Source organism: Hemiscyllium ocellatum, chromosome 3 (genome assembly GCF_020745735.1).
Source record: "Hemiscyllium ocellatum isolate sHemOce1 chromosome 3, sHemOce1.pat.X.cur, whole genome shotgun sequence".
Taxonomy (NCBI): domain Eukaryota; kingdom Metazoa; phylum Chordata; class Chondrichthyes; order Orectolobiformes; family Hemiscylliidae; genus Hemiscyllium; species Hemiscyllium ocellatum.
In genome coordinates, this window is record NC_083403.1 from 108,484,281 (window position 1) to 108,509,459 (window position 25,179).

At 41.9% G+C, this 25,179-nt stretch overlaps 1 protein-coding gene across 1 annotated transcript in view; it reads right to left on the minus strand.

Moving 5' to 3' along the window:
• Positions 1 to 18,304, minus strand: part of elp3 (elongator acetyltransferase complex subunit 3) — an 87,713-nt gene extending 69,409 nt beyond the window's left edge. The window contains exons 1-4 of the mRNA XM_060821568.1: positions 18,220 to 18,304; positions 15,623 to 15,722; positions 11,459 to 11,597; positions 9,660 to 9,730 (exon numbers count right to left, since the gene is read on the minus strand). Coding sequence (XP_060677551.1) covers positions 9,660 to 9,730; positions 11,459 to 11,597; positions 15,623 to 15,722; positions 18,220 to 18,241 — 332 coding nt within the window. The 5' untranslated portion in view covers positions 18,242 to 18,304. The remainder of the gene's footprint in view (positions 1 to 9,659; positions 9,731 to 11,458; positions 11,598 to 15,622; positions 15,723 to 18,219) is intronic.
• Between the last annotated feature and the right edge of the window lie 6,875 nt (positions 18,305 to 25,179).

Sequence of the window (25,179 nt, forward strand, 5' to 3'; positions counted from 1 at the left end):
CAACTGTGCAGAAAGCATAAAGGTTAACAGATGTGCTCCAAGCAATTGGGAAGATAAATTCTATGATGGTTTTTAGTCAAGGGGATATTCAAGGATTCAAAGGCAGTATGCATTTTGGCAGGAAGAAAAGAGGAGAAACAACTGCAGAAAACTACAGAAGAGGTATTTGAGAGTCTTGTATTCAAGTACAGCAGATGGAATGCTGGCCTTTATTTCAAAGGGAATAGAGTATAAAATTAAGGAGATTTTGTTAAAACTGCATAAGACACTAGTCACACCACAGCTGGAACAGTGAACAGTTTTGGACCCCTTATCTAAGGAAAGATATATTAGCATTGGAGACTGTCTAGAGAATATTCATTAGTTGATACCAGGGCGTGGAGGAACTGTTTATGAGGCAGTGTTGAGTCAATTGTGCCTGCATTTGTTGGGGTATAGAAGAATGAGAGATGACTTTAATGAAACATACAACATTCTTAGAGCGCTTGACAGGGTAGATGCAGAAAGACCAATTTGATTAGTGTAAGAGAATCTTTATGGGAGAATCAAGGACCAGCAGGAATAATCTTAGAACAAAGGGTCACACATTTAGGACAGAGACTAGGAGGAATTTCTTTTCTCAGAGGGCTGCGAATTTGTGGTGTGCTTTACCCCAGAGGGCTATTGCGGCTGGGGTATTTATTCAGTATGATTTTTAATCAGTAAAGGAATCAGGGGTTATGGGGAGGAGGCAGGTAAGTGGAGTTAAGATTTATCAGGTCAGTCACAATTTTATTGAATGATGGAGCAGACTGAATGGCTGAAGGTCTACATCTGCTTCTATATCTTACAAGAAGAGGGATGAACGACATGAGTTAGGACATCTTGGTAGAACTGTATAGAGCTTTTGTGATGCACCCAGGTTACTGCATACAGGTTTGGTATTCATGTTTAACAATGAATGTACTTGCCTTAGAAGGGGTAGAGCGAGATTCACTAGAATAATTCTTAGAATGAGCAGAGAATAGAATGAGTGTATATTTTCTGGACTTCAGCTGAATGAGAAGTTATCAGATTGAATCATACAATTCTGTGGAAGGCTTGACAGTGTAGAGAGGCTGTGCAGGGGATGATTCCCCTGTCAAGTTACTAGTTAGGCAATGTAATACTAAGTTGATCATTCAGTGCTGAGATGAGGAGAAATTTCTTCGCATAAGGATTGACTGACATGGACATGATAGACCAAAGGACTACAACGTTGACTGTGGAATTGTGGATCTTTGGAATTAACATATCAAGTAAGCTGTGGGATCCAGTGAGTGAATGCATTCAAAGATTTTTTTTTGGATTCCAACATCAAGTGAGGAATATGGAGCTAGGGCACAAAAATAAATTCAGGTCAAAGATCAGCTATGAACGTACAGAAAGGCGGAACCTGTCATTTGTCTGCCCATTTTACCATCCTGTCTATGTCCTCTTGAAATCTATTACTTTCCTCATTGAATTGTGCCATCTATACATTTTGAAATTATGGCCTGCATGACTAAGCCCAAGCGATTAGTGTATTTCAGAATCACCAGTGGCCTTGAGAGATATTTTTTATTTATTTATATAATATATAAATGAAAAATAACTCCTATATATATATATATATATATATATATATACACACAAATAAAATAATCCCCTCCAGTCTGGCGATTAAAGTCCAATTTATTATTTTTTTAATTGCTGAGGCAATTTTGCATACATACTGGTGACAAGTAAATATGTGTACTTTACTAAAATCGTTTTGAACATCACATACACAACAGCAGTGGTATCAGCTATCCTCAATGTCTGCTGTAAAATACATGAATCAAGTTAGTCAAATATGGTTTGCTCCATGTTGCCTTTCCTTTGGTTACTCCATTTTTAAAGGTAGCTATTTAAACAAAACAAAATCAATGTTTTTCCACCACCATTATTAAAATGACTGGCATCTAATTGCCTGATTTATTCTTCTCCTCACATTCAAGCAAGGGCAATATTTCTAATCCTCCAATATATTCTGGCACTGCTCGTTATCTAAAAAGGGATAAAAGAAGGTCTGCACATGGAAAATTTCTATCCTGACTGCCTGTGACTTAACCTCGATGTTAACACTTCTAGAACAAGACCAACACTTGCAACAACCATCTTCATTTCCAATTTGAGACTGAATTAAATGCCAACATAACTTAGACAATGGCAGGAGAGCAAGGTGGCTGGTCACTGAATGGATTACCTTGCAGAGATGGTTCTCACACAATGAAGACAGATGATTATGAAACAGTTAATGATCAATCTTCAAACGTAAGGAATGGAGGGGTTAGGGTTTGGTGTTACCTGCGAGGATATGTATCCAGGCATCACAATCCTGTCTCTGAATGATCAGTTGTTGAGTAGAGACACTTGTGGCTGCAGGATAGGGGTCTCTTTGAAAGAATGGGTGTGGGAATCGAGGAAAGGGTCATGGGCTATGGGCAGATGATATATTAACAAAGGAGATGGCAGTGCAGCAGGCTACACAGACAGCCTGGGTTTGGCTGACAAATAAATTTAAGTGATTCAGAAACACATGGTCTGAGAGTTGGGAACGTGAAGAGATAGTTCAATGTGGTTGAACCAGTGTCCCTAGTGTGAAGTGAAACTTTATGAACTTGCTTATTTCAGCAACAAATAGCAGCGTGCAATCTTTCCGCAACTTCTATGATCATTACCATCTAATTTCGTTATTATTTTTGCAAACTAACAAATTCCTGGAACCAAAGGTCAGGCACTTCAGTGAAGATTGTAAGTTTGCTCGCTGAGCTGGTAGATTTGGTCTCAGATGTTTCATCACTATGCTAGGTAACATCATCAGTGAGCTTCTGATGAAGCACTGGTGTTCTGTCCCAATTGCTATTTATGTGTCTTGGGTCTGTTGTGGTGGGTGACATCACTTCCGGTTCTTTTTCTAAGAGATTGGTAAATGGGATCCAAATCAATGTTTGTTAATGGAGCTCTGGCCTCTAGGAATTCCTGGGCATGCCTTTGTTTAGCCTGCCCCAGGATGGATGTATTGTCCCAGCTAAACTGGTGTCCCTCTTTGTCTGTGTGTATGGATACTAGCAATACTTGGTCATGTCTTTTGGTGGCGAGTTAGTGCTCATGTACCCTGGTGTCTAGTTTCCTGCCCATCTGTCCAATGCAATGTTTGTTGCAGTTCTTGTCAGGTATTTTGTATATGATACATGTTCTGCTGGTTGTTGATATGGGTCCTTTAAATTCATCAGGAGCTGTTTCAGTGTGGTGGTAGGTTTGTGGGCTACCATGATGCCTAGGGGCTGGAATAGTCTGGTCGTCATCTCAGAGATATCTTTAAAGCATGGTAAGGTGGCTAGAGTCTCTGGGCATGTTCAGTCGTCTTGTTTAGTTGTGCTGTTTAGGAATTGGCAGATTGCCAATGGAGTTGGTGCTGTCAGGTGTTTGTGTCCTTGGTTCATTGAGTGGTGAGACCAGTTTTTCTTTGGCTAGGGTGACATTTATTGATGTGCACAGGGCCATCATGTCGAAGGAAATAGAATCTTGAGATGTATAGCATGGAAACAGATCCTTCGGTCCAACCTGTCCATGCCGACCAGATATCCCAACCCAATCTAGTCCCACCTGCCAGCAGCCAGCCTGTATCCCTCCAAACCATTCCTATTCATATACCCATCCAGGTGCCTTTTTAATGTTGCAATTGTACCAGACTCCATCACATCCTCTGGCAGCTCATTCCATACACGTACCACCCTCTGTGTGAAAAAGTTGCCCCTTAGGTCTCTTTTATACCTTGCCCCACTCACCCTAAACGTGTGCCATCTAGTTCTGGACTCCCCGACCCCAGGGAAAAGACTTTGTCTATTTATCCTATCCATGCCCCTCATAATTTTGTAAACCTCTTTAAGGTCACCCCTCAACCTCCAACGCTCCAGGGAAAACAGCCCCAGCCTGTTCAGCATCTCCCTATAGCTCAAATCCTCCAACCTTGGCAACATCCTTGGAAATCTTTTCTGAACCCTTTCAAGTTTCATAACATCTTTCCGATAGAAAGGAGACCAGAATTGCACGCAATATTCCAACAGTGGCCTAACCAATGTCCTGCACAGCTGTAACATGACCCCCCAACTCCTGTACTCAATACTCTGATCAATAAAGGAAAGCATATCAAACGCCTTCTTCACTATCCTATCTACCTGCGACTCCACTTTTAAGGAGCTATGAACCTGCACTCCAAGGTCTCTTTGTTCAGCAACACTCCCAAGGACCTTATCATTAAGTGTATAAGTCCTGCTAAGATTTGCTTTCCTAAAATGTAGCACCTCGCATTTATCTGAATTAAATTCCATCAGCCACTTCTCAGCCTATTGGCCCATCTGGTCAAGATCCTGTTGTAATCTGAGGTAACCTTCTTCGCTGTCAACTACACTTCCAATTTTGCTGTCATCTGCAAGCTTACTAACTGTACCTCTTATGCTCGCATCAAAATCATTTATGTAAATGACAAAAAGTAGAGGACCCAGCACTGATCCTTGTGGCACTCCACTGGTCACAGGCCTCCACTCTCAAAAACAACCCTCCACCACCACCCTCTGTCTTCTATCTTTGAGCCAGTTCTGTATCCAAATGGCTAGTTCTCCCTGTATTCCATGAGTTCTAACCTTTCTAATCAGTCTTCCATGGGGAACCTTGTCGAAAGCCCTACTGAAGTCCATGTAGATCACGTCTACCGCTCTGCCTTCATCAATCCTCTTTGTTACTTCTTCAAAAAACACAATCAGGTTTGTGAGACATGATTTGCCATGCACAAAACCATGTTGACTATTCCTAATCAGTCCTTGCCTTTCCAAATACATGTACATCCTGTCCCTCAGGAATCCCTCCAACAACTTGCCCACCACTGAGGTCAGGCTCACTGGTCCATATTTCCCTGGCTTGTCCTTACCACCCTTCTCAAATAGTGGCACCACTTTAGCCAACCTCCAGTCTCCCAGCTCCTCACCTGTGGCTATCGATGATACAAATATCTCAGTAAGGGGCCCCGCGATCACTTCCCTGGCTTCCCACAGAGTTCTAGAGTACACCTGATCAGGTCCTAAGGATTTATCCACTTTTATGCGTTTCAAGACATCCAGTGCTTCCTCCTCTATAATATGGACATTTGTCAAGATGCCACCATCTATTTCCCTACCTTCCATGTCTTTCCCACAGTAAATACTGATGCGAAATAGTCATTTAGTATCTCCCCCATCTCCTGTGCCTCGACACAAAGACTGTCTTGCTGACCTTTAAGGGGACCTATTCTCTCCGTAGTTACCCTTTTGTCCTTAATGTATTTGTAAAAACTCTTTGGACTCTCCTTAACTCTATCTGCCAAAGCTATCTCATGTCCCCTTTTTGCCCTCCTGATTTCCCTCTTAAGTAGACTCCTACTGCCTTTATACTCTTCTAAGGATTCACTTGATCTATCCTGTCTATACTTAACATATGCTTCCTTTTTCTCTTAATTATAACCTCAATTTCTCTAGTCAATGCTCCCCCACTGACACCTCAATCACCTGCCCTGCCTTATTCCCCAAGAGTAGGTCAAGTTTTGCATCTTCTTTAGTAGATACATCCACATACTGAATCAGAAAATTTTCTTGTACATACTTAACAAATTCCTCTCCATCTAAACCCTTAACACTATGGCAGTCCCTGTCTATGTCTCGAAAGTTAAAATCTCGTACCATAACCACCTTATTATTCTTACGATATCTGAGATCACCCTACAAATCTGTTTCTCAATTTTCTATTGACTATTATGGAGTCGATAATGCAATTCCAATAAGGTGATCATCACTTTCTTATTTCTTAGTTCAATCCAAATAACTTCCTTCGATGTATTTCCGGGAATAGCCTCCCTTAGTACAGCTGTATTGCTATCCCTTATCAAAAACACCACTCTTGCTCCTCACTTGCCTCCCTTTCTGACCTTCCTGTAGCATTTGTATCCTGGAACATTAAGCTGTCAATTCTGCTCATCTGTGGGCCATGTTTCTGTAATTGCTATGATATCTCAGTCCCATGTTTGTAACAGTGCCCTGAGTTTATCTTTCTTCCCTGTTAGGTCTCTTATGTTGAAATAAATGCAGTTTAATTTATCAGTCCTACCTTATTCTCCTGCTTGCTCTGACTGTTTGACGCGCTTCTTTTCTCAACTGTACCAGTCTCAGATTGTTCTCTTTCCTCATAGTCTCCCTGAGTCCCATTCACCTTACTAGTTTAAATCCTCCTGAGCAGCTCGAGCAGATCTCCTTGCCAGTATATTAGCCCTCTTCAAATTCAAGTGCAATCTGTCCTTCTACCCCAGAAGAGATTCCAATGATCCAAAAATGTGAATCCTTCTCCCACACACCAGCTCCTCAGCCATGCATTCATTTTCTATCCTCATATTCCTTCCCTCACTAGCTCAAAGCACTGGGAGTAATCCAGATATTACTACTCTCCTTTTTAAATTCCAGCTTAACTCTGTAATCTCCCTTCAGAATCTCATTCTTTTCCCTTCGTATGCCATTAGTTCTAATGTGTACAATGACCTCCTGCCGGGCCCTCTCCCCTCGGAGAATATTCTGCACCCTGTTGGAGACATCCTTGATCCTGGCACCAAGGAGACAACACACCATTCTGATTTTTCACTGTTGGCCACAGAAACATTTGTCTCTACAGAGCCCTCTAACACAATTGATCTTTTGGAATCCAATGTACCCCTCATTACATTACAGCCAGTCTCGATACCAGAAACTTGGCTATTCGTGCTATATTCCCCTGAGAATCCACTATCCCAACATTTTCCAATACTTGTTTGAAATGGGGTAGCCATAGAAGACTCCTGTACTACCGGCCTACCCCTCTTACCCTTCCTGGAGTTAACCCATCTACCGGTCTGTATCTGCAGCTTTTCTCCCTTCTTATAATTGCCATCCATCACACCCCCTTGCTTTTGCAAATTCCTCATTGCCTCTAACTGTCTCTCCAACTGATCCATCCAATATGACAGGATTTGCAGCCAATGGCATTTATTGCAGATACAATCCTCAGTAACCCATAAACTCTTCCTAAACTCCCACATCCGACAAGAGGAGCATATCACTCTACTAAAGGCCACTTTTGCTTCTTTCAATCTTAGACTCAGAAAGTAGCACTATCTTATTCCTCTCCAAAACACTGCTCCAGACTAACTTAATACTTATGGCATATATTTTCAAGTTTAATCAAGAGACATATCTTAATAAAACATATAATCAAGAAAGAACCCACTCTATTCACTAGTGCAGATTTATAGTAAGGCTACACTTAAAATTATTCCCTTATCTGTTTCTGTGCTGGGACCTCTCCCAAACAGGTTCCTCCAAGATCGGTTGTGAATTTCACTGTTTGTTACTTTTCCCAGACGCACTCCAATGTTCAGCAATACATGAATTCAAACATCTGGTCATCCTCTACCTTGGTATCTTTGATGATGTTAAGGAATTCCTGGGTGGAATGGATGGAGTGGCTCGAGTGTTCTGTTATGTGGTTTAGTCAATGCTGCAGTTCCTTTGCTAGTCTGTATGTCGGTGTGCCGGGAAGTGAGACTATGGGTTTGGGTGGGGGAGGGAACCTAGTTTATATACCTTTGGTAATACATAGAAATGGGATATGTTGGATTCTTAAGGTTTCATTCTTTGGAAGTCTGTCTTGTTAATTTTACCTGTCTTGTGAAGTTTCCTCAAGAAACACAAGGCTCAAGGCCAGGCAAACCAAGGACACAAACACCTGACAGCACCAACACCATCAGCAAGGACAGCAGCCTCAAACTAGTAGACCTGTGCCTCACAAACCACTTCACCAACAAGATCTACAAATAAATCAACGGGATGCCTATGGGATCACCAATATGAGGACTCTCAGCAGAGACAGTTATGCAGAAGTTAGAATGAACAGCCCTTCCCACAATCCAGCACAAGCTTTGGGTCCACTATGTGGATGACACCGTTGTCATCATGAAATGCAACAAATTAGAAGAAACCCACAAACATATAAACAACATTCTTACTGGTATAAAGTTCATCAAGAGGAAGAGAACAATAACAGATAACCCCGACCTGGAATTCACAGTAGAATGAAAAGACAATGGAAAGGTGCAGACCAGCGTCTACAGGAAAGTCACACAAACTGACCAGATACTCAATGACAGGAGCAATCATCCCAACAACCACAAACGGAGCTGCATCAGGACATTATTTAAATGAATTATAACACACTGCAGAACCCAGGAACTAAGAGAAGCCAAGGAAAACCACGTATACAAAGCATTAGGAACAATGGGTACCCGATAAGCGCAGTCCACTGATTCCTACACAACAGACCTAAACAAGAAGACACAACACGCCCAGAGACTCGAGCCACCCTGCCACACATTAAAGACACCTTGGAGATGACGACCAGACTATTTTGGCCCCTAGGCATCATGGAACCCCACAAACCTACCTCCGCACTGAAACAGCTCCTGATGAATTTAAAGGACCAAGCACCAACAACCAGCAGAACGAGCATCATATACAAAATACCCTACAAGGACTGCAATAAACATTACACTGGACAGGCGGGCAGGAAACTAGCCACCAGGATACATGAGCATTAACTAGCCACCAAAAGACATGACCAACTAAAGCTAGTATCCATACACACAGACAAAGAGGGACACCAGTTCGACTGGGACAATTAATCCATCCTGGGACAGGCTAAACAAAGACATGCCCGGGAATTCGCAGAGGCCAGAGCTCAATTAACAAACATTGATTTGGATCCCATTTACCAACCTCTCAGAAAACGAACCAGAAGTGATGTCACCCACCACAACAGACCCAAGACACATAAATAGCAAATGGGACAGAACACCAGTGCTTCATCAGAGGTTTATTGATCATGTTACCTAGCATAGTGACGAAACGTCTGAGAATAAATCGACCAGCTCAATGAGCAAGCTTCCAACTGATCCACAATCTGAGCTACAAGTCTTCTCCAAAAATCACAAACTTCATTGAAACTCTGCAACACCAGTACCTTCAACAAGGCTGGTGTTGCTGGTTTTCTCTTAATAAAGTACTCCACTGGCCAAACTGAGTGAAAGGTAAATAATAAAACTGCTCAGGCCCTGCAGAACCTTTGTCCATCAGTTGATGCAGATCATCGTTGATGGTATATTTTTACTTCCTGGACCACTGGAATTACCACTATTGTTAATGTAATGCTAAAGCCACAGCAACTTGTTGGACCGAAGGGCCTGTTTCCACACTGTAAATAAGTAATCTAATCTAATCTAAAAACTTTGTACAAGATTAGAGAGTGCCCTGTTTTCATTACTCCACTATGGGGAATCTGGATGCAAAGACGACTGTGCTTTGAATAGTGAAATAACGGGAGGATTTAGGAATAAACTTCCCCCAGTCATCCACTGTGCTTTCAAACATTGAGCATGAATGATAACTTAATTGATAAACCATGTTGCTTCTAGTAACTGAATTAAGAGCTGAACAGCAAATAAACTAAAGTTACTTAAAAAAAATCAGAGCAGATGTGAGGGAGCTTCAAATTCAGAGGGCAAAACTTACACACAAATGTTTCCCGTGAAGGTGATGTGAGGGCATCGGTGTGGTTTACACATCACTGCAACCACTGCAATCTGTGGACAGAGAAAAGAGAGAGTCTGAGAGAGACAAATAGCTGCACCATGATGGAAATTAGCAGAGCAGCTCTGAGTTCAAGACGAAAGCTAGTAACCGAGGGCATGATGCCCAAAATACATGCACCATATCTCTCGGTTCAATCCCTAGAAGAACGATTTGCATTCTTTACAATCACCAAAGAAATTGAAAGCCCAAAACAAAATGTGGCAAATTTCAAATAAAACCAAAAAGTGCTGAAAGCATTCAGCAGATTAAGTAGCTGTGAAAGAAGAAACAGAGTTCATATGACATCAGATTGAAAGGCTATTGTCATATGAGGAACAGTCCCTTCAGCAGTAAGGATTCAGCCAACATCTGTCTCTGATGATCAGTCAATTCCTGTTTACAGTCTTCTCTCTGAAGGCCCCTCATCATGCAGATCGTTCAACTGGTATCACCAAATGTATTGGCACTTTGCAATAAGCACCTAGCTCTCAAACCCAAATTTGGATATGTGAACCAACAAATAGGGCAAACTGTTAGAATGGAATGCAATTTGCTTTGATTCATGGGCTCAGCTGACAAACGCTGAAATAATAAGGAACAGATGTGTTTATAGGGTTTTTTAAAAAAATTCATTAATTCATGGTATATTGGTGTTCCTGAGTGGGCCAGCATTTACTGTCCATACCTTGTCTCCATCAAGAAGGTGGTGGTGAGCTGCCTTCTTGAACTGCTGCTGTCATTTAGTGTAGAGGGGAGATTCTTAACCAATAACACTGCAGCATGGTGATATATTTCTAAGTCAGAATGAGGAGTGGCTTGGAAGGGAATTTGTAGGTGGTGATGATCCAATATATCTGCCATCATTGTCCTTCAAGATAGCAGTAGCTGTGGGTTTCAAAAACGCTATCTAAGGAACCTTGGTGAATTTCTGCATTGTATCATATAGATGGTGCACACTGCTGCCTCTGAGCTTTGATGGTGGAGATAGTGAATGTTTGTGGATGTGATGCCAATCAAATTGACTGCTTTGTCTTGAATGGTATTAAGTTTCTTGAGTGTGCTTGAACTGCACTTATCCAGTTGACATGTGCTTTGTAGTTGGAGATAGACTCTGGGGAGTCAGGAGGGGAATTACTCACTGCAGTATTCTAGCCTCTGACCTGTTGTTATAGCCACAGTATGTATATGGCGAGTTCAGTTCAGATTCTGCTTAATGGTAACCTCTAGGATGTTGACAGTTGAGGCTTCAGTGATAGCAATGGTTCGATTCTCCCTTTTTGAAGAAGGCCATTGCCTATCCCTTTTGTGGGACAAATGCTGTTTGCCATTTGTCAGTCCAAACCTGAACAATGTCTAGGTGTTGCTGCATTTGAACATGTATGCGGAGTCAAGAAAGGTACTGAACATTTTGTAAGCATGAACAAACATCCCCACTTCTGACCTTATGCTGAAAAAAAGATCATTAATGAAGCAACTAAAGATGGATGGGTCTAGGACACTAACCTGAAAAACTTAGACAGAAGTGTGCTAGAGCTGAGCTGACAGACTGCCAATATAATAAAGAAAGGCAATTAGGACAAACTCAGAATAAGATTTAGTTTCATAAAATGAGATCACTCAACAGTTCAAGAGTGAACTCATAACATGATTCTTTCTATTTGTCATGCTGAATCTGCATATTTGTCAGCACATATGCCATCATTTTATTTCAATCCAATATAGATTATTTTATTGCTTACCCCACTGGCTGTCCGGATGGGTTTTGCTTTCAGTTTTGGTATCAGCACTTTTTTGTACTGAGGGGGCACAGCTGCAATGATGTCCACAAGACGAGGTTGTGAAGTCAGTCCATACTTGGATGAAGTTTTTGTTTTCACTCTTTTAAAAAAAGAGAGCGCGAGGGTCAAACATTAAAAGACAGATAGCATATAAACAATAGATAGGAATCTCAAACTAGCAGCACCCAATTCCATTGGAACCAGATCAATCGGTAACTAGAGACAGGCATTCCAAAGCTGTCAGACTGAGACTCTAACTTGCTCTCCTTGCAGGATACCTATTCACAGTCTGACATCACTGCTAGAAAGAGCCTGGGATTCAACTGCCCACTGTTCAATAATCTCTTCATCAGCATTGCTTTCTCTACTGTTATAATTTCTGTTAGTATGATCCTGATTCTAAAATCCAAGCTCCCCTCAATGTTCGAGGAAAAAGTGATGACTGCAGATGCTGGAGATCAAAGTTGAGAGTGTGGTGCTGGAAAAGCACAGCAGCTCAGGCAGCATCTGAGGAGCAGGAGAATCAACATTTTGGGCATAATTTTGGATTCCTAATGAAGGGCTTATGTCTAAAACATAATTATCCTGCTCCTCGGGTGCTGCCTGACCTACTGTGCTTTTCCAGCACCACACTCTTGACTCCCCTCTATGACCTCCTGAGCATTTCCAATTTTAATTGCTGCACGACTGCTAGTCATGTCTTCAGCTGCCTGGGTATTAAAGTCTGGAATCCCTTCCTCAGACTCCTTCCTTTAATATGTTCCTTAAAACCCAACCCTGAGCAAGCTTTTGGTCACCTCTACCAATATTTCCTTCTGCATCTCAGTGTTACTTCATCTGTTTACATTCCTGTGAAGTGCCCTGGGATGTTTCACTGCATTAAAGGCGCTATGAAAATACAAGTTTTCTTTTAAACTCATTCATGGGATGTGGGCATCACTGACTAGGTCAGCATTTATTGCTCATCCTTATTTGCTCAAAGGGCAGTTCACAGTCAACCACATTGATGTGGGTCTGGAGTCACATGTAGGCCAGAACAGGTAAGGATGGTACTTTCCTTCTTCACAGGACACTAGTGAACATTACGGTTTTTCTTTACAATTGATAATGGTTTCATGATCATTGTTAGATTCCTAATTCCAAGTTAGGAATGTGATGCACTTTATTGCGGTATACAGAGTACAACCAGGGGTAGATTATTTAAGTTTTGCAGCAAGAACACAGTTTTAATTAAGAAAATAAGTTGAAAAATTAAGCAGCACAGATTAGTACAGCACTGATCAGCCATGATCTCACTGAATGGCGAATCAGGCTCAAGGGGCTGAATGGCCTACTCTTATTCTTATGCAACAATAGCCAGGACTGCACAAGAATATCTCAGACAATCTTGCTAACTTCAAGGTTCATGACCCAATACCCCCCTCATAACTTGACACTAAGGGATGGTGTCACTCCTGGGTGTCAGAAATTCAGAATTTTTCTAATAATCAGTCTCTCTGAATGTACTGGATCTATTTGATATTTTTTTAAACCCATGTGTAGTATTTCAATCTGATCCATTCACTGACTATGTGCAGTAATGACATCTGTTCTCCACCACTCTGTGGTTTAACATTCCACTTTAGACATGGCTACTTGCACTGGACTGAACACTACAAGCAACGCATCAGTTAAAAAAAAAACACATTTCTAACTGTGTCTTAACAGATATATACCTATAGTTTAGTATCTGACAGTAGGAAGAAAAGTTAGTATTAGATTTCTGCTCTGGAATTTTGATGGCCTGTTTGCCTGTGGAGGGAAACCATTGAAATTAGCACAGGCGAAGGTCATAGGGGCATCTCCAGTTAGCTACAGACTGGTTCCCCAATGTAGACATGATCCTCAATGAAAATAAATAATTTGCTTCAAAAATCTATCTCCTGACTTTAAAAATCTGTCTGAATCAGATCAGGTCAGGTCCCAGGAAAGCAGACCACCTGCATTTTTTGGGTGATGCTTGCTGTTAATTGAAAATGTGCAATTTGACATGGATATGCTAACCCTAGCTTTACACTTATGAACAAAACATTGCAGGGATGAAGCCTTGCCTTAGTTCATTCAACAACAAATGTCCCTAGGAGGAAAATCAGAGAAATGAAAAAAAAAATCAACATTTGAAATGTTTCCATAGGGGAGGAATGTAATAGAATTAGTGCACAGAAAATGAGCATCCTACCACTCTGGCAGTAAACCACATTACAGTTCCTTTTTGTTTTCCTGACACTATTGACGATTTTGACAATACTCATGGCACAGTTTACATCGGATAATCCAAAGCTATTTCACCATTTAAAAAATAACCAACAGATTTTAATTATCTCATCACTTCAATTGAACAACAAAGCGCTAAAACAACAAAGACAAAATTAAGTGCTAAAGAGTTTCAACTGCAATAAAGAATTATAATAAAGAAATTGGATGTGGTAGACAGGGAGAATTCTTTCCTTTGACTGGCTTGAGTCCAGAACATAAAATCATAAGTTACAAGCAGAAACAGGCACCTTTGCCTGTCGAGCCTGCTCCATCATTCAAACAGATCATGACTGATGTGGTGGTAAACTCAACTCCACATATCCACCTTCAATCACCTTTATGCTTCTTATGTACTAAGAATATATCTACCTCTGACTTATAAATAATCCAATTACTCTGCTTCCAGTACCTTTAGAAGAAGGGTGCTTCAAACACACAAACCTCAGATAAAAAGTCTTATCATTATCTTAAATGGTTAAGCCTTCATATAAAACCAGTGAACAGGAAATTCGACATTTCGGGCATAAGCCCTTCATCAGGAATGAGGAAAGTGTGTCCAGCAGGCTAAGATAAAAGGTAGGGAGGTGGGACTTGTGGGAGGGGCGATGGAGATGTGATAGGTGGAAGGAGGTCAAGGTGAGGGTGATAGGTCGGAATGGGGTGGAGGCGGAGAGGTCAGGAAGAAGATTGCAGGTTCGGAGCTCAACACTTGGCTCAACCCTTTAAGACCAACCAACCCAACCACCCTGTGGCTCAACACTTTAACTCCCCCCTCCCACTCCACCAAGGACATGCAGGTCCTTGGACTCCTCCATCGCCAGAACATAACAACACAATGGTTGGAGGAAGAGCGCCTCATCTTCCGCCTGGGAACCCTCCAACCACAAGGGATGTACTCAGATTTCTCCAGTTTCCTCATTTCCCCTCCCCCCACCTTGTCTCAGTCGATTCCCTCGAACTCAGCACCGCCCTCCTAACCTGCAATCTTCTTCCTGACCTCTCCGCCCTCACCCCACTCTGGCCTATCACCCTCACCTTGACCTCCTTCCACCTATCACATCTCCATCGCCCCTCCCCCCTACCTTTTATCTTAGCCTGCTGGACACACTTTCCTCATTCCTGATGAAGGGCTTATGCCCGAAACGTCGAATTTCCTGTTCCTTGGATGCTGCCTGACCTGCTGCGCTTTTCCAGCAACGCTTTTTCAGCTCTGATCTCCAGCATCTGCAGACCTCACTTTCTTCTATAAAACCAGTGACTCAACACGCATTCTGCCAAGATCCCTCAGGAGCTTATATATTTGTCTTTTACCCTTCAAAACTCAAAAACATGCAGGTCTAGTCTGTCCAACCTTTCCTCATAAGGCAACTAACCCCATTCTTCTATTAGTTGAATAAACTTTTGCTGAACGGCTTCCAATGCATTTATATCCTTACTTAAATAAGGAGAACAACATAGTATTCAGTACTTAAGATGAGGCTCCATCAATGCTCTGCATAACTGAAACATAATGTTCACAATAATGTATTCTATTTCCCCATATGATAAATGATAACATTCTATTGGCTTGCCTAATTAATTGCCCTACCCACACACGAGCCTTTTGCAATTCATGCACAAGGACGTTTGGATCCCTCTGCTATTTCTCACCATATGTTTCTTTTGTATTGTTCTTGCCAAGATGGACAATTTTACATTTTCTCACATTATAGCCCATCTGCCAGATCTTTACCCATTTACAAAACCTATCTATACCCCTTTGTAGCCTCCGTATATCATCTTTACAACTTACTTTCCTACTTTCATAAGCATTTTAGCACAAACACCTACTTGTTAAGGTTAACATCCTTCCCCTGTTCATGAGCTTCAATCAGCTGCTTGAGGACATCGGCAATTGTCATCATCATCCGCTCAGCATGGCTGAACTCCACTGTAAAAGGTCAAATGTTAAGACATTTCACACAGCTGGAATCAGATTGAAATGTACCAGGTGTTAAAGGATGACATCGCAGGACAGGTAACCAGAAGCTAAGTCAAAAAAGGGTCTAATGGAAGAAAGATACGTGGACAGATTAAGACCTTTTAAAGAGGGACTTCCAGAGCTTAGGTATCAAGACAGCTGAAGACTAGGTCGCCAATGAGTGATTAAAAGAATTGTCAAGGGGTTGCTTAAGTGGTTGTGTGGTTGGGGAAGATTATAGGGTGGAGAAAGTTACAGAAACAGAGAGGAGAAAGATTATGCTTGAGGATTTTAAACTGGAGAGATTGGGGACATTGCCTCCCAGCCTACCAATCATAAGGGTTATTCGTGAGCAGCACTTGACCGAGTTCAGGATAACTAAACCTTATCCAAAGTTGAAGATGGGAGGCTAGTCAGACAAACATGAGAGTAATCAGGTCTAGTGAAAATAATAGCACACATGAGAGTTCAGTAGCAGATGTAGTAGTAGGGCGGCACAGTGGCTCAGTGGTTAGCACTGCTGCCTCACAGCACCAGGGTCCCAGGTTTAACTCCGACCTCCAACAACTCTATGGAGTTTGCACATTCTCCCCATGTCTGCATGGGTTTCCTCCGGGTGCTCCGGTTTCCTCCAGAGGTGAATTGGCCATGCTAAATTGCCCAGTGTTAAGTGCATTAGCCAGAGGGAAATGGGACTGGTTGGGTTACTCTTCGGAGGTTCGGTGTGGATTTGTTACACCGAAGGGGCTGTTTCCACACTGTAGGGAATCTAATCTAATAACTTCAGAGGACAAAATGAACTGAGCTGGGTGTAGAGTTTGATGATGTTATGAAATTGGAAATAGGCAGACTTTGCCACAGGGAAGATATTGGAAACAGCCTGGTTTTAAAGGGTGGGAAGGAAGGTTGCAAATGGATTCATCAACCTGAGAAAGACTGGATAAGGGCATGAAACTGATTATAAAGAGTATGGTGATTTGAGCGGATTGAAATCATGGCTTGACCAGCATGCAGATGAGGAAGAGTCTAACATCAAAAGTTAGGACAGTCTAAAGGTTAAGTGCAGTTGTAGGAAAAGAGGTTATCGCTCATAATGCTGTGGCTACCACTGCACAGCGGAACCAAGTAGAGGCAGTCCCTCTGAGCCAGACTAAAGAAGGAAGGCATTAGCGACATGTTTGGAGACAAACTAAGTTTAAGGAGTAATGATACACCATAACCATAATTAGAGGAAAAAAATACATTTATATTGCATCTTTCAAGACCTCTCAAGACATTACAAAATTATTCAGTATCAATGAAATACTTGTATAATGCAAACTCCCATAAACAACTGTGAGGTAAATGACCAGATCATCGGTTTAATGGAATGGTTGAGGTATAAATATTGGTCAGGACATTGAAGAAATCTTTGATGAAGTATCAAAGGAGCTTGTACAGATGCCTTTTCTCCGGTCTCCCTCCTATCGGAAGGATGTTGTGAAACTTGAAAGGGTTCAGAAAATTACAAGGATGTTGCCAGGGCTGGAAGGTTTGAGCTCTTGGGAGTGGCTGAATAGGCTGGAGCCATTTCCCTGGAACTTTGAAGGCTGAAGAGGGACCTTATAGAGGTTTATAAAATCATGAGGGGCATGGATAGTATAAATTGACAAGATTGTTTCCCCTGGGGTGGGGGAAGTCCAGAACTAGATAGCATAGGCTTAGCGTGAGAGGGAAAAATTTTAAAAGGAACCTAAGGGGCAACCTTTTCACAGACGCTGGTGCGTGTATGGAATAAGTGGTGGAGAGTGTTACAATTATATAGCATTTAAAAGGCATCTTGATGGGTTTGTGAATTGGAAGGGCTTAGAGGGATACAGGCCAAGTGCTGGAGAATGGAACTCGATTAATTTAGGATGTCTGGTCAGTATGGATGAGTTGAACTGAAAGGTCTGCTTCTATGCTGTAAATCTCTATGAGTGTTGTGGCAGTAGGTTGAATCATAGCTTTTAAAAGAAAGCAACAGCTGTTCTCCCTTACTATTGGAAATACCTTCTCTATATCTACTCTATCAAACTGGATCATAATTTAAGGATCTATAACAGGTTACCCCGCCTTCTCTTCCCCAAAAAACTCAATTCTGTTCAGTCTTTCCTCCCAGGTGTAACCTCTCAGTTCTGTAATTATTGTTGTGAGTCCTTTTTATAACCCTTTTTAAGATACGGTGCAAAATCACCGTATCTTTTCTATAACATGGGCACTATAAGTTGACATGACAAAATTCTTATTTCAGCTGCTCAGTCCAATTGAAGATAACTACCAGAAAGAAAGCTAAAGGTGCGACTGGACATCTTTGCTTCTCCATTAATATTACGGAGATTGAAGAGGCCCTCTGACTGTGAGAGGCGGTGTGTGTCTTGCACAGCCTCCAGAAATAAAATGACAATCTGGAAGACGGAAACATTTCAAGACAAAATAACAAACCAACCTTTCCTACGCGGCTTCCCCATGCTTCAATATTTAAGCAGCTGCCGGAAGTCAGGAGCTCACTGTTCGGCACTGACGTGAAATCAACGACAGAGTGTCGCAAAACGGACTTGAAGTCCGGAGCGAAGCAGCTGTGGATCACGTGACCGGACGGACGCGATCAGGTCAGGGCTATGACAACGGGGGCGGGGCGGGGTGGGGTGTGAGGGGCGGAGCTTGATTTGAACTGTGGGAGACTGGACTATCTCTTATACCTGTGTCTTTTCTTGGAGAATATAGTTTTAATGAACATGTTCGGAGATGTTTTTTGCACATTTCTGGAGGAGGTGGAACATGAACTCTGGCCTCCCGGTGCAGGTGTAGGGACACAACCATTTCTCTTTTCTAAGTGCAGTCTCACTAGCACATTGTATGGTTTTAGCAATATTTCTCTATTTTAGTATTCCATTTGCTTTGAAAAATGATCATCAGTCCATTTATCTCCTTTCTGCTGAATTTGGATGATTTATGCGAGTGACTTCCAAGTTCCAGTGTAGTCTTTCTCCATTTAAATAATATTCAGTCTTCTATTCTTCCTACCAAAGAGCAACCCCTCACCGCATTATATTCCATCTGGCATCGTCACAACTTGCCTCCCCATCTATTTTTGTGCCATCTGCAAACTTATATTTTAAACATTAGAATTTTGACTGAATACTTACTGACCTGGCTTTAAGAAGGACACAAATGTTTCACAGTCCTCCTACTAGATGGAGCAGAGATATTGCTGATGGAATTTGCCGAGTGTATTTCTGTGTCACATTTGCACCTTCCAAGTCTCATTGCAATACAGGAATGTGATTACAATAACTGATGTATTTTCTGTGACTTTGGCTAGCTTGAAGAATTCTTTGTTAACATATTCAGAGAATGTAGAGTTGGAGTAGTTGATCCAGTTGTGGATCTCCTCGTCAATGATGGCCTTTTGAGAGAGGTGGCTGCCATGTTAGGGGAAGTGGTCAACATATTTGAGACTATCTACTTCAGCAGAAACTACACGACAAATACACACCAGAAGCTGTAAAGCACCAAAGTTGTAAAAGGACCTGTAGGAATACAAGCCCTTATTTCTTCTCATTATGATGCAAATAACTTTCCTTTCTAAGATCAAGGTGCTTTTTGAAAACAGCATATTATAGCACAATTAGGCAATTTGCCTCTTCAAGTCTGTTCAATCATTCAGTGAAATTACAGTGAACATTTGAGATCCCCAACTCTGGTCTCTGCAGGATACTGCAAGTCACATCAGAATATTGCATCTGTGCCTCTTGCATTTTAGCCAATTTCCTAAATAAGTCAATACTTTACCTACCATTAACTCCAAGCTTAGCCAGTAGTTTCATAAGATGGGCTTTATCAAACACCTTCTGGAAGTCTTTAACAAAAATATTCATAGATGCGGCATAGGGGCACCACAGTGGTGGGGTTCACGGTGGCTAGCACTGCTGCCTCACAGCACTAGGGTCCCAGGTTCAATTCCAGCTTCGGGTGGCTGTCTGTGTGGACTTTGCACATTCTCCCCGTGTCTGCGTGGGTTTGCTCTGGTTTCCTCCCACAGTCCAAAGATGTGAGGGTTAGGTGAATTGGCCATGTTAAATTGCCCATAGTGTTAGGTGCATTAGGCAGAGGGAAATGGGTCTGGGTGGGTTACTCTTTGGAGAGTCGGTGTGGGCTTGTTGAGCCGAAGGGTCTGTTTCCACACTGTAGGGAATCTAATCATGATCCACATACAGCTTCATTCACCTCTCTAACAAATTCATTTAGGTTTCTCAGGCAATACCAATCTTGTACAAATCTGTGCTGTGTCTCCGATCAGTTGGAAATTTTAATATGTTTGACAACTTTGTCTTAACTGTAGATTTGCCAACACCAATTGTTGGAAAACTGTTCTAGAAATTCCTGGATTTCCTTGCTCATCTTCCTTTAATAACAGAATAACACAATACTAAAATAGGAAGTTGTAATCCTTAATTCAGGGAAAAGCAGGTGTGAATGGAGGACACAAAAGTTGCAGGATAGTTTTGATGAGGCTGTCTAATTGGTTTTAAATCTTATAATGTTATTAAAATAATTTACGAAATACGGTGTCCGTGGAAAGGCCTTGATGGTGAACACCTATCTTAAACTGCTGTAGTTCTTGGGGTCAAGGTACCATGTTGCTATTAACAGGGGAGTTTCTGGGGATTTTGACCAAGTGACAACAAAGGAAGAGAAATATGGTGCCAAATTCAGATTGTATATGGAATTTACAAGAGGTAGCGATCCATGTGTCTGCAGCCCTTATCCTTCCAGGTGGAGTTTGGCAGGTACTGTCAAAGGTTTCTCTGAGTTGCTGCAGTGCACCTTGGTGCCATCATTTGCTGTTAGTGGAGTAAGCAAGTGTGTGGAGGACTGCATACCAAGGAAGACAATCAGGACATACAGAATCTGCGAAAAATCAGGCTTGACGCCTTCAGATCAGGAGACCCACTCAAATATAAGGAACCTTTGCAGAGCCATTAAGATAGCCAAGGACCAATACCAATTCAAACTAGAGACCCAGACAGACACCAGGCGGATATGGCAAGGACTGAATGACATCACAGTTTCTAAAAAGAGACACATCCCTCCCAGATCGTCTCAACATCTTCGATGCTCGCTTTGAGCAGAATTTCAGTGGAGAGGTGACACTTATTTCAACAAGTCCTGACGAACCTATCCCAACAGTCACTGCGTCAAAAGTCAGATCAGGTTTCCTTCGTGTGAATCCGAGGAAAGCAATGGGACCAGACGGAGTACCAGGCCATGTGCAGATCATGTGCAGATCAACTGGCAGAGGTCTTCTCGGATATCGTCAACCTCTCTCTGCAGCAGGCCACTGTCCCTGCCTGTTTCAAGAGGGCCAACATCATCCTGTGCCTAAGAAGGCTCATGCAGCATGTCTCAATGACTACCACTCAGCGGTCCTAACTTCAGTGGTCATGAAGGTGCTTTGAAAGGCTACTCATGACATTAAGTAAAAAGTGAGGTCTGCAGATGCTGGAGATCAGAGCTGAAAATGTGTTGCTGGTTAAAGCACAGCAGGTTAGGCAGCATCCAAGGAACAGGATCCTGATGAAGGGCTCTGGCCCGAAACGTTGAATTTCCTGTTCCTTGGATGCTGCCTAACCTGCTGTGCTTTAACCAGCAACACATTTTCAGCTCTACTCATGACATTAATCAACTCCAGCCTCCCCACTACTCTTGACCCACTCCAATTTGCCTATCGACCAACAGATCCACATCAGATGCCGTATCACTTGCCCTTCACTCCTCCCTGGAACATCTTGACACCAAGATCAGCTATGTAAGAATCCTACTCATTGACTACAGTTCAGCCTTCGACCCTATTATCCCCTCGAGACTGATTGATTACTAAATGTAGTGATCTCTGATTAAGCTGCACTCTCTGCAACTGGATCCTCAGTTTCCTGATCCACAGGCCACATACAGTGAAGATTGGGGACAATATTTCATCCTCACGAACACTCAACCCTGGAGCCACCTAGGGGTACGTACTCAGCCCCCTACTGTACTCAGGTATACCCATCACTGTGTCACCAAATACCAGACTAACGCTGAAGACACCACCATAGTCGGTTGAATCTCAGATGACAATGAAACAGACTATAGACAGGAGGTGGAAGATCTGGAAAAATGGTGCACTGAGAACAACTTAGCTCTCAGTGTCAGCAAAACCAAGGATCTCATTATTGACTTTCGGTGGGATGTTACTCATGTACCCCTACACATTAACAGCACAGAGATGGAACGAGTGGAGAGTGTTAAACTCCTGGGAGTGGTCATCCACAACAAGCTTTCTTGGACTCTCCATGTGGTTACTATGAAGTTCTCATAACCTTTCAGGCAGGTCATCATGATGGTCAGGAACCTTCTTTTGCATTCATTACATGTCATGAACACTCAATGACAGCACACCTTGTGGAAATTAGTGAATTAATTAAATGTAATTATATATATGAGGCATGTACCTGGTGGCATGCACTTCTTCCCTGAAGTTCCATATAAATCTTTTCACTAACTTGGCTCCTTCATAACCAAACTGTTTCTTTGAACAAATGCTTACAGTATAATGGATGAAGTTTGTCTATGTCACCCAGCTCATATAAACTCTTAGTTGTATGCAGTCTTGCTTGTTGTTCTTAAATGCAGTGTCAGACATGAACCCTCACCAGGTCAACTAGCTCATGAGAAGTCAATACTATATGTGGTCTTGTTTGTAGTTCTTGAACTCTCACAATGTAACAGATAGTGCCTCATTGGGTCAACAAGCCTGTCAAGTGAGACAGGTACATAGGCTGATGTCAGCCATCATGATGTGGGGAGGCAACAGGGCTCAACTCAAAACAGGCACCACCAAAACAAAAGGTTCAGATACAAAGATGGGTTAGGTAGAAAGAAACTAAATGTAAAGGGTGTGATTGTTGGGAGTAGTGGAAGAATTCTGCGGAATTGATGGTGGAAGTTGAGATGCAGAAGAGAGAATCATAGTGAGAGGGACACAGAAGACAAGGGAAGGTGAGAGCATAATATTTAGTGTCACAAGGGCAAACTGAAGAAAGACAAGAGGAATGACAAAGGAATGGAGTGTGATGAGAGAAAAAGTGCAGTTTAGAGAGGCTGAATTGACTCAAACATTTGGAATAATGATCTCTCTTTTAAGTTGCCTTCTTTGTGAGACCTTACAGGGAATGAACAGTTCATATAATGCAGGGCCTGACATGTGTTTGCACGTGCTGCTGCACAGCACACCCATATGAGGAAAACCAAATAGAAACTGAAAAATACTATTCAATGAGTGTGCACTGAAGGACTTAATTCTGAAGCGAAACATTCACAGCAGTATAAAGGCAAACAATTTATCAACTCTCAAAATTATTTTCCCACCCATGTCCCATCTTTTCTTTAACTCTGAGAAGAAGTGATGTAAGAGTGATATGTGGGGTCATATCACATGCAGGAGTATTCTTAGGCCCATGTATCTACACATTTCAGACATGGGATGGAACTATCGCACAATGGGGCTATATTGCAAAAGACAAAAAGACCAATATCAGACTAAGCTATGCTGCATGCGAAGAAAGCAATGTAAAGATCAAGGCTACAATGATCTTGCACATATCAGAATGAGAAAGAGGCAAACTAGTCATGAAGGATGCAGCTCATGTAGTAATAGCTATAGGGCAGCCTTTCACCCAACATATGTGCAGCCTGATAAGGGTAAATGACTATATCACAATCTCAAATGGAAAACAAACTTTTCATTTCTGATAACTCTTCTCAGATCAGTACTTCAATGCCCAATGGTTATCCTACATAGTTCAGCAGCTGTAACAGCATTTCCAAGGTTAAGAAGAAGAAGAAGGGAAAAAAGATGGAGGAAGAGGAGAAGAAGGAAGAATGCTCAGCACAAACAGAACTGTGTGACTGGGGAAGTAACACTCTGCCTGTGGCACTGAACGGCAGCTGCTCCTTTCAAAACTCAACTGAAGCGTGCAACATTTCCCATTAGCAGCCCTACAAGTACATTTGTGGGTTTGCTGATGCCCTTTACAGAAAAGCAGTACAGATTATCCAATTCACTGTGGACCTAGGGAGACAAGGTGCCCAAGCTATCTGATTTTCAACCATCTCACTGGGTTCCTTCAGGTAAAAGGAGCTATCAGCTGAATGCATTTGGCACTCAGAGATCCATAACACCATCTGGCCAGATTCCTGAATGGGAAGAGATGTTATTTCCTCATTGTCTAGCTCATTTCTAATGACAGTTGACAAGTCCTGCAGATGTGCACTCGCTATCCAGTGAGCTTTCACAACACTTACATACTGCACAACCACCTGTTTCCTCAAATGTTTGCACCTTGCAGCATCTCCAGGGCTAGCTCATGGGTAATGGGGATATCCAGAAAGACATGGTTAATGATCCCAGTGTATAGCCCTCAACCAGATGCTGAACAGCTCTACAATACTGCCCTTGCCTCCAATACAGCCATGAGTGAACAGACAATGCAGGTAGAGGGAAATTATTTCCCATTTCATGGAGAATCTGGGACAGATGCCAATAAGCATAAAATCAGATCCAATGCATACAGAAGTTAGGTAACCAATTCAAATGGTGGAAACTCTCCTACAAAAGCAGTACATCATAGCTCAATTAATACATTTTAAATCTGGAATCAATAGACTTTTGCGAAACAAGGATACTAAAGGGCACAGAACCAAGGTAAGTGAAGGAGTTACAGTGTTATACAGAATAGCTATGATCTAATTGAATAATAGAATAAGTTTGAGGGCCTGCAATTCCTCTTCCTGTTCCTATGTTCCCATTGAATGGCACTGACTGCTCTTTGAAGCACTATTTGAAGTGAAATTATTTTGAGCATAATGAATGTTCCAGAAGGACAGTGGAAAACTGGTAAATGTATAGCCACTAAATTGTATGCCAATTTAAAGCAATGTTTGTATGTACAGCTGTTTTGTTGCTTACCTGAAAACCGTAACAAAAATGTTAAATTGAAAACCCCCTTCCAGGTGAAAAAAGTCATGTACACTTTGGCACTTGCTTTATTACTCGATAATGTCTGAACCAGATAATGTGCATGGCTGCTGGAGCGAAATGGAATCGAGACTCCATTACTGTAAATTATTTATGAAGGGAACAGCTCCATTAGTCGGACTGTATTTTTAAAAACTGGTCAGAAGATATTCAAAGCGTATGTTATAGTCAAAGTACATTGTTGCAAGAGCTTGTTAAAAACTTAGATAAGTTGTTAAGCTTTTTTTTAACTTCAATTATTGTTTGCCTAATTTAGTTAGGATTATCTTGAAAAATGTTAAAGAAAAGACAATTGCTGGACTCTTTTTTTCTCAAAGAACTGGATGA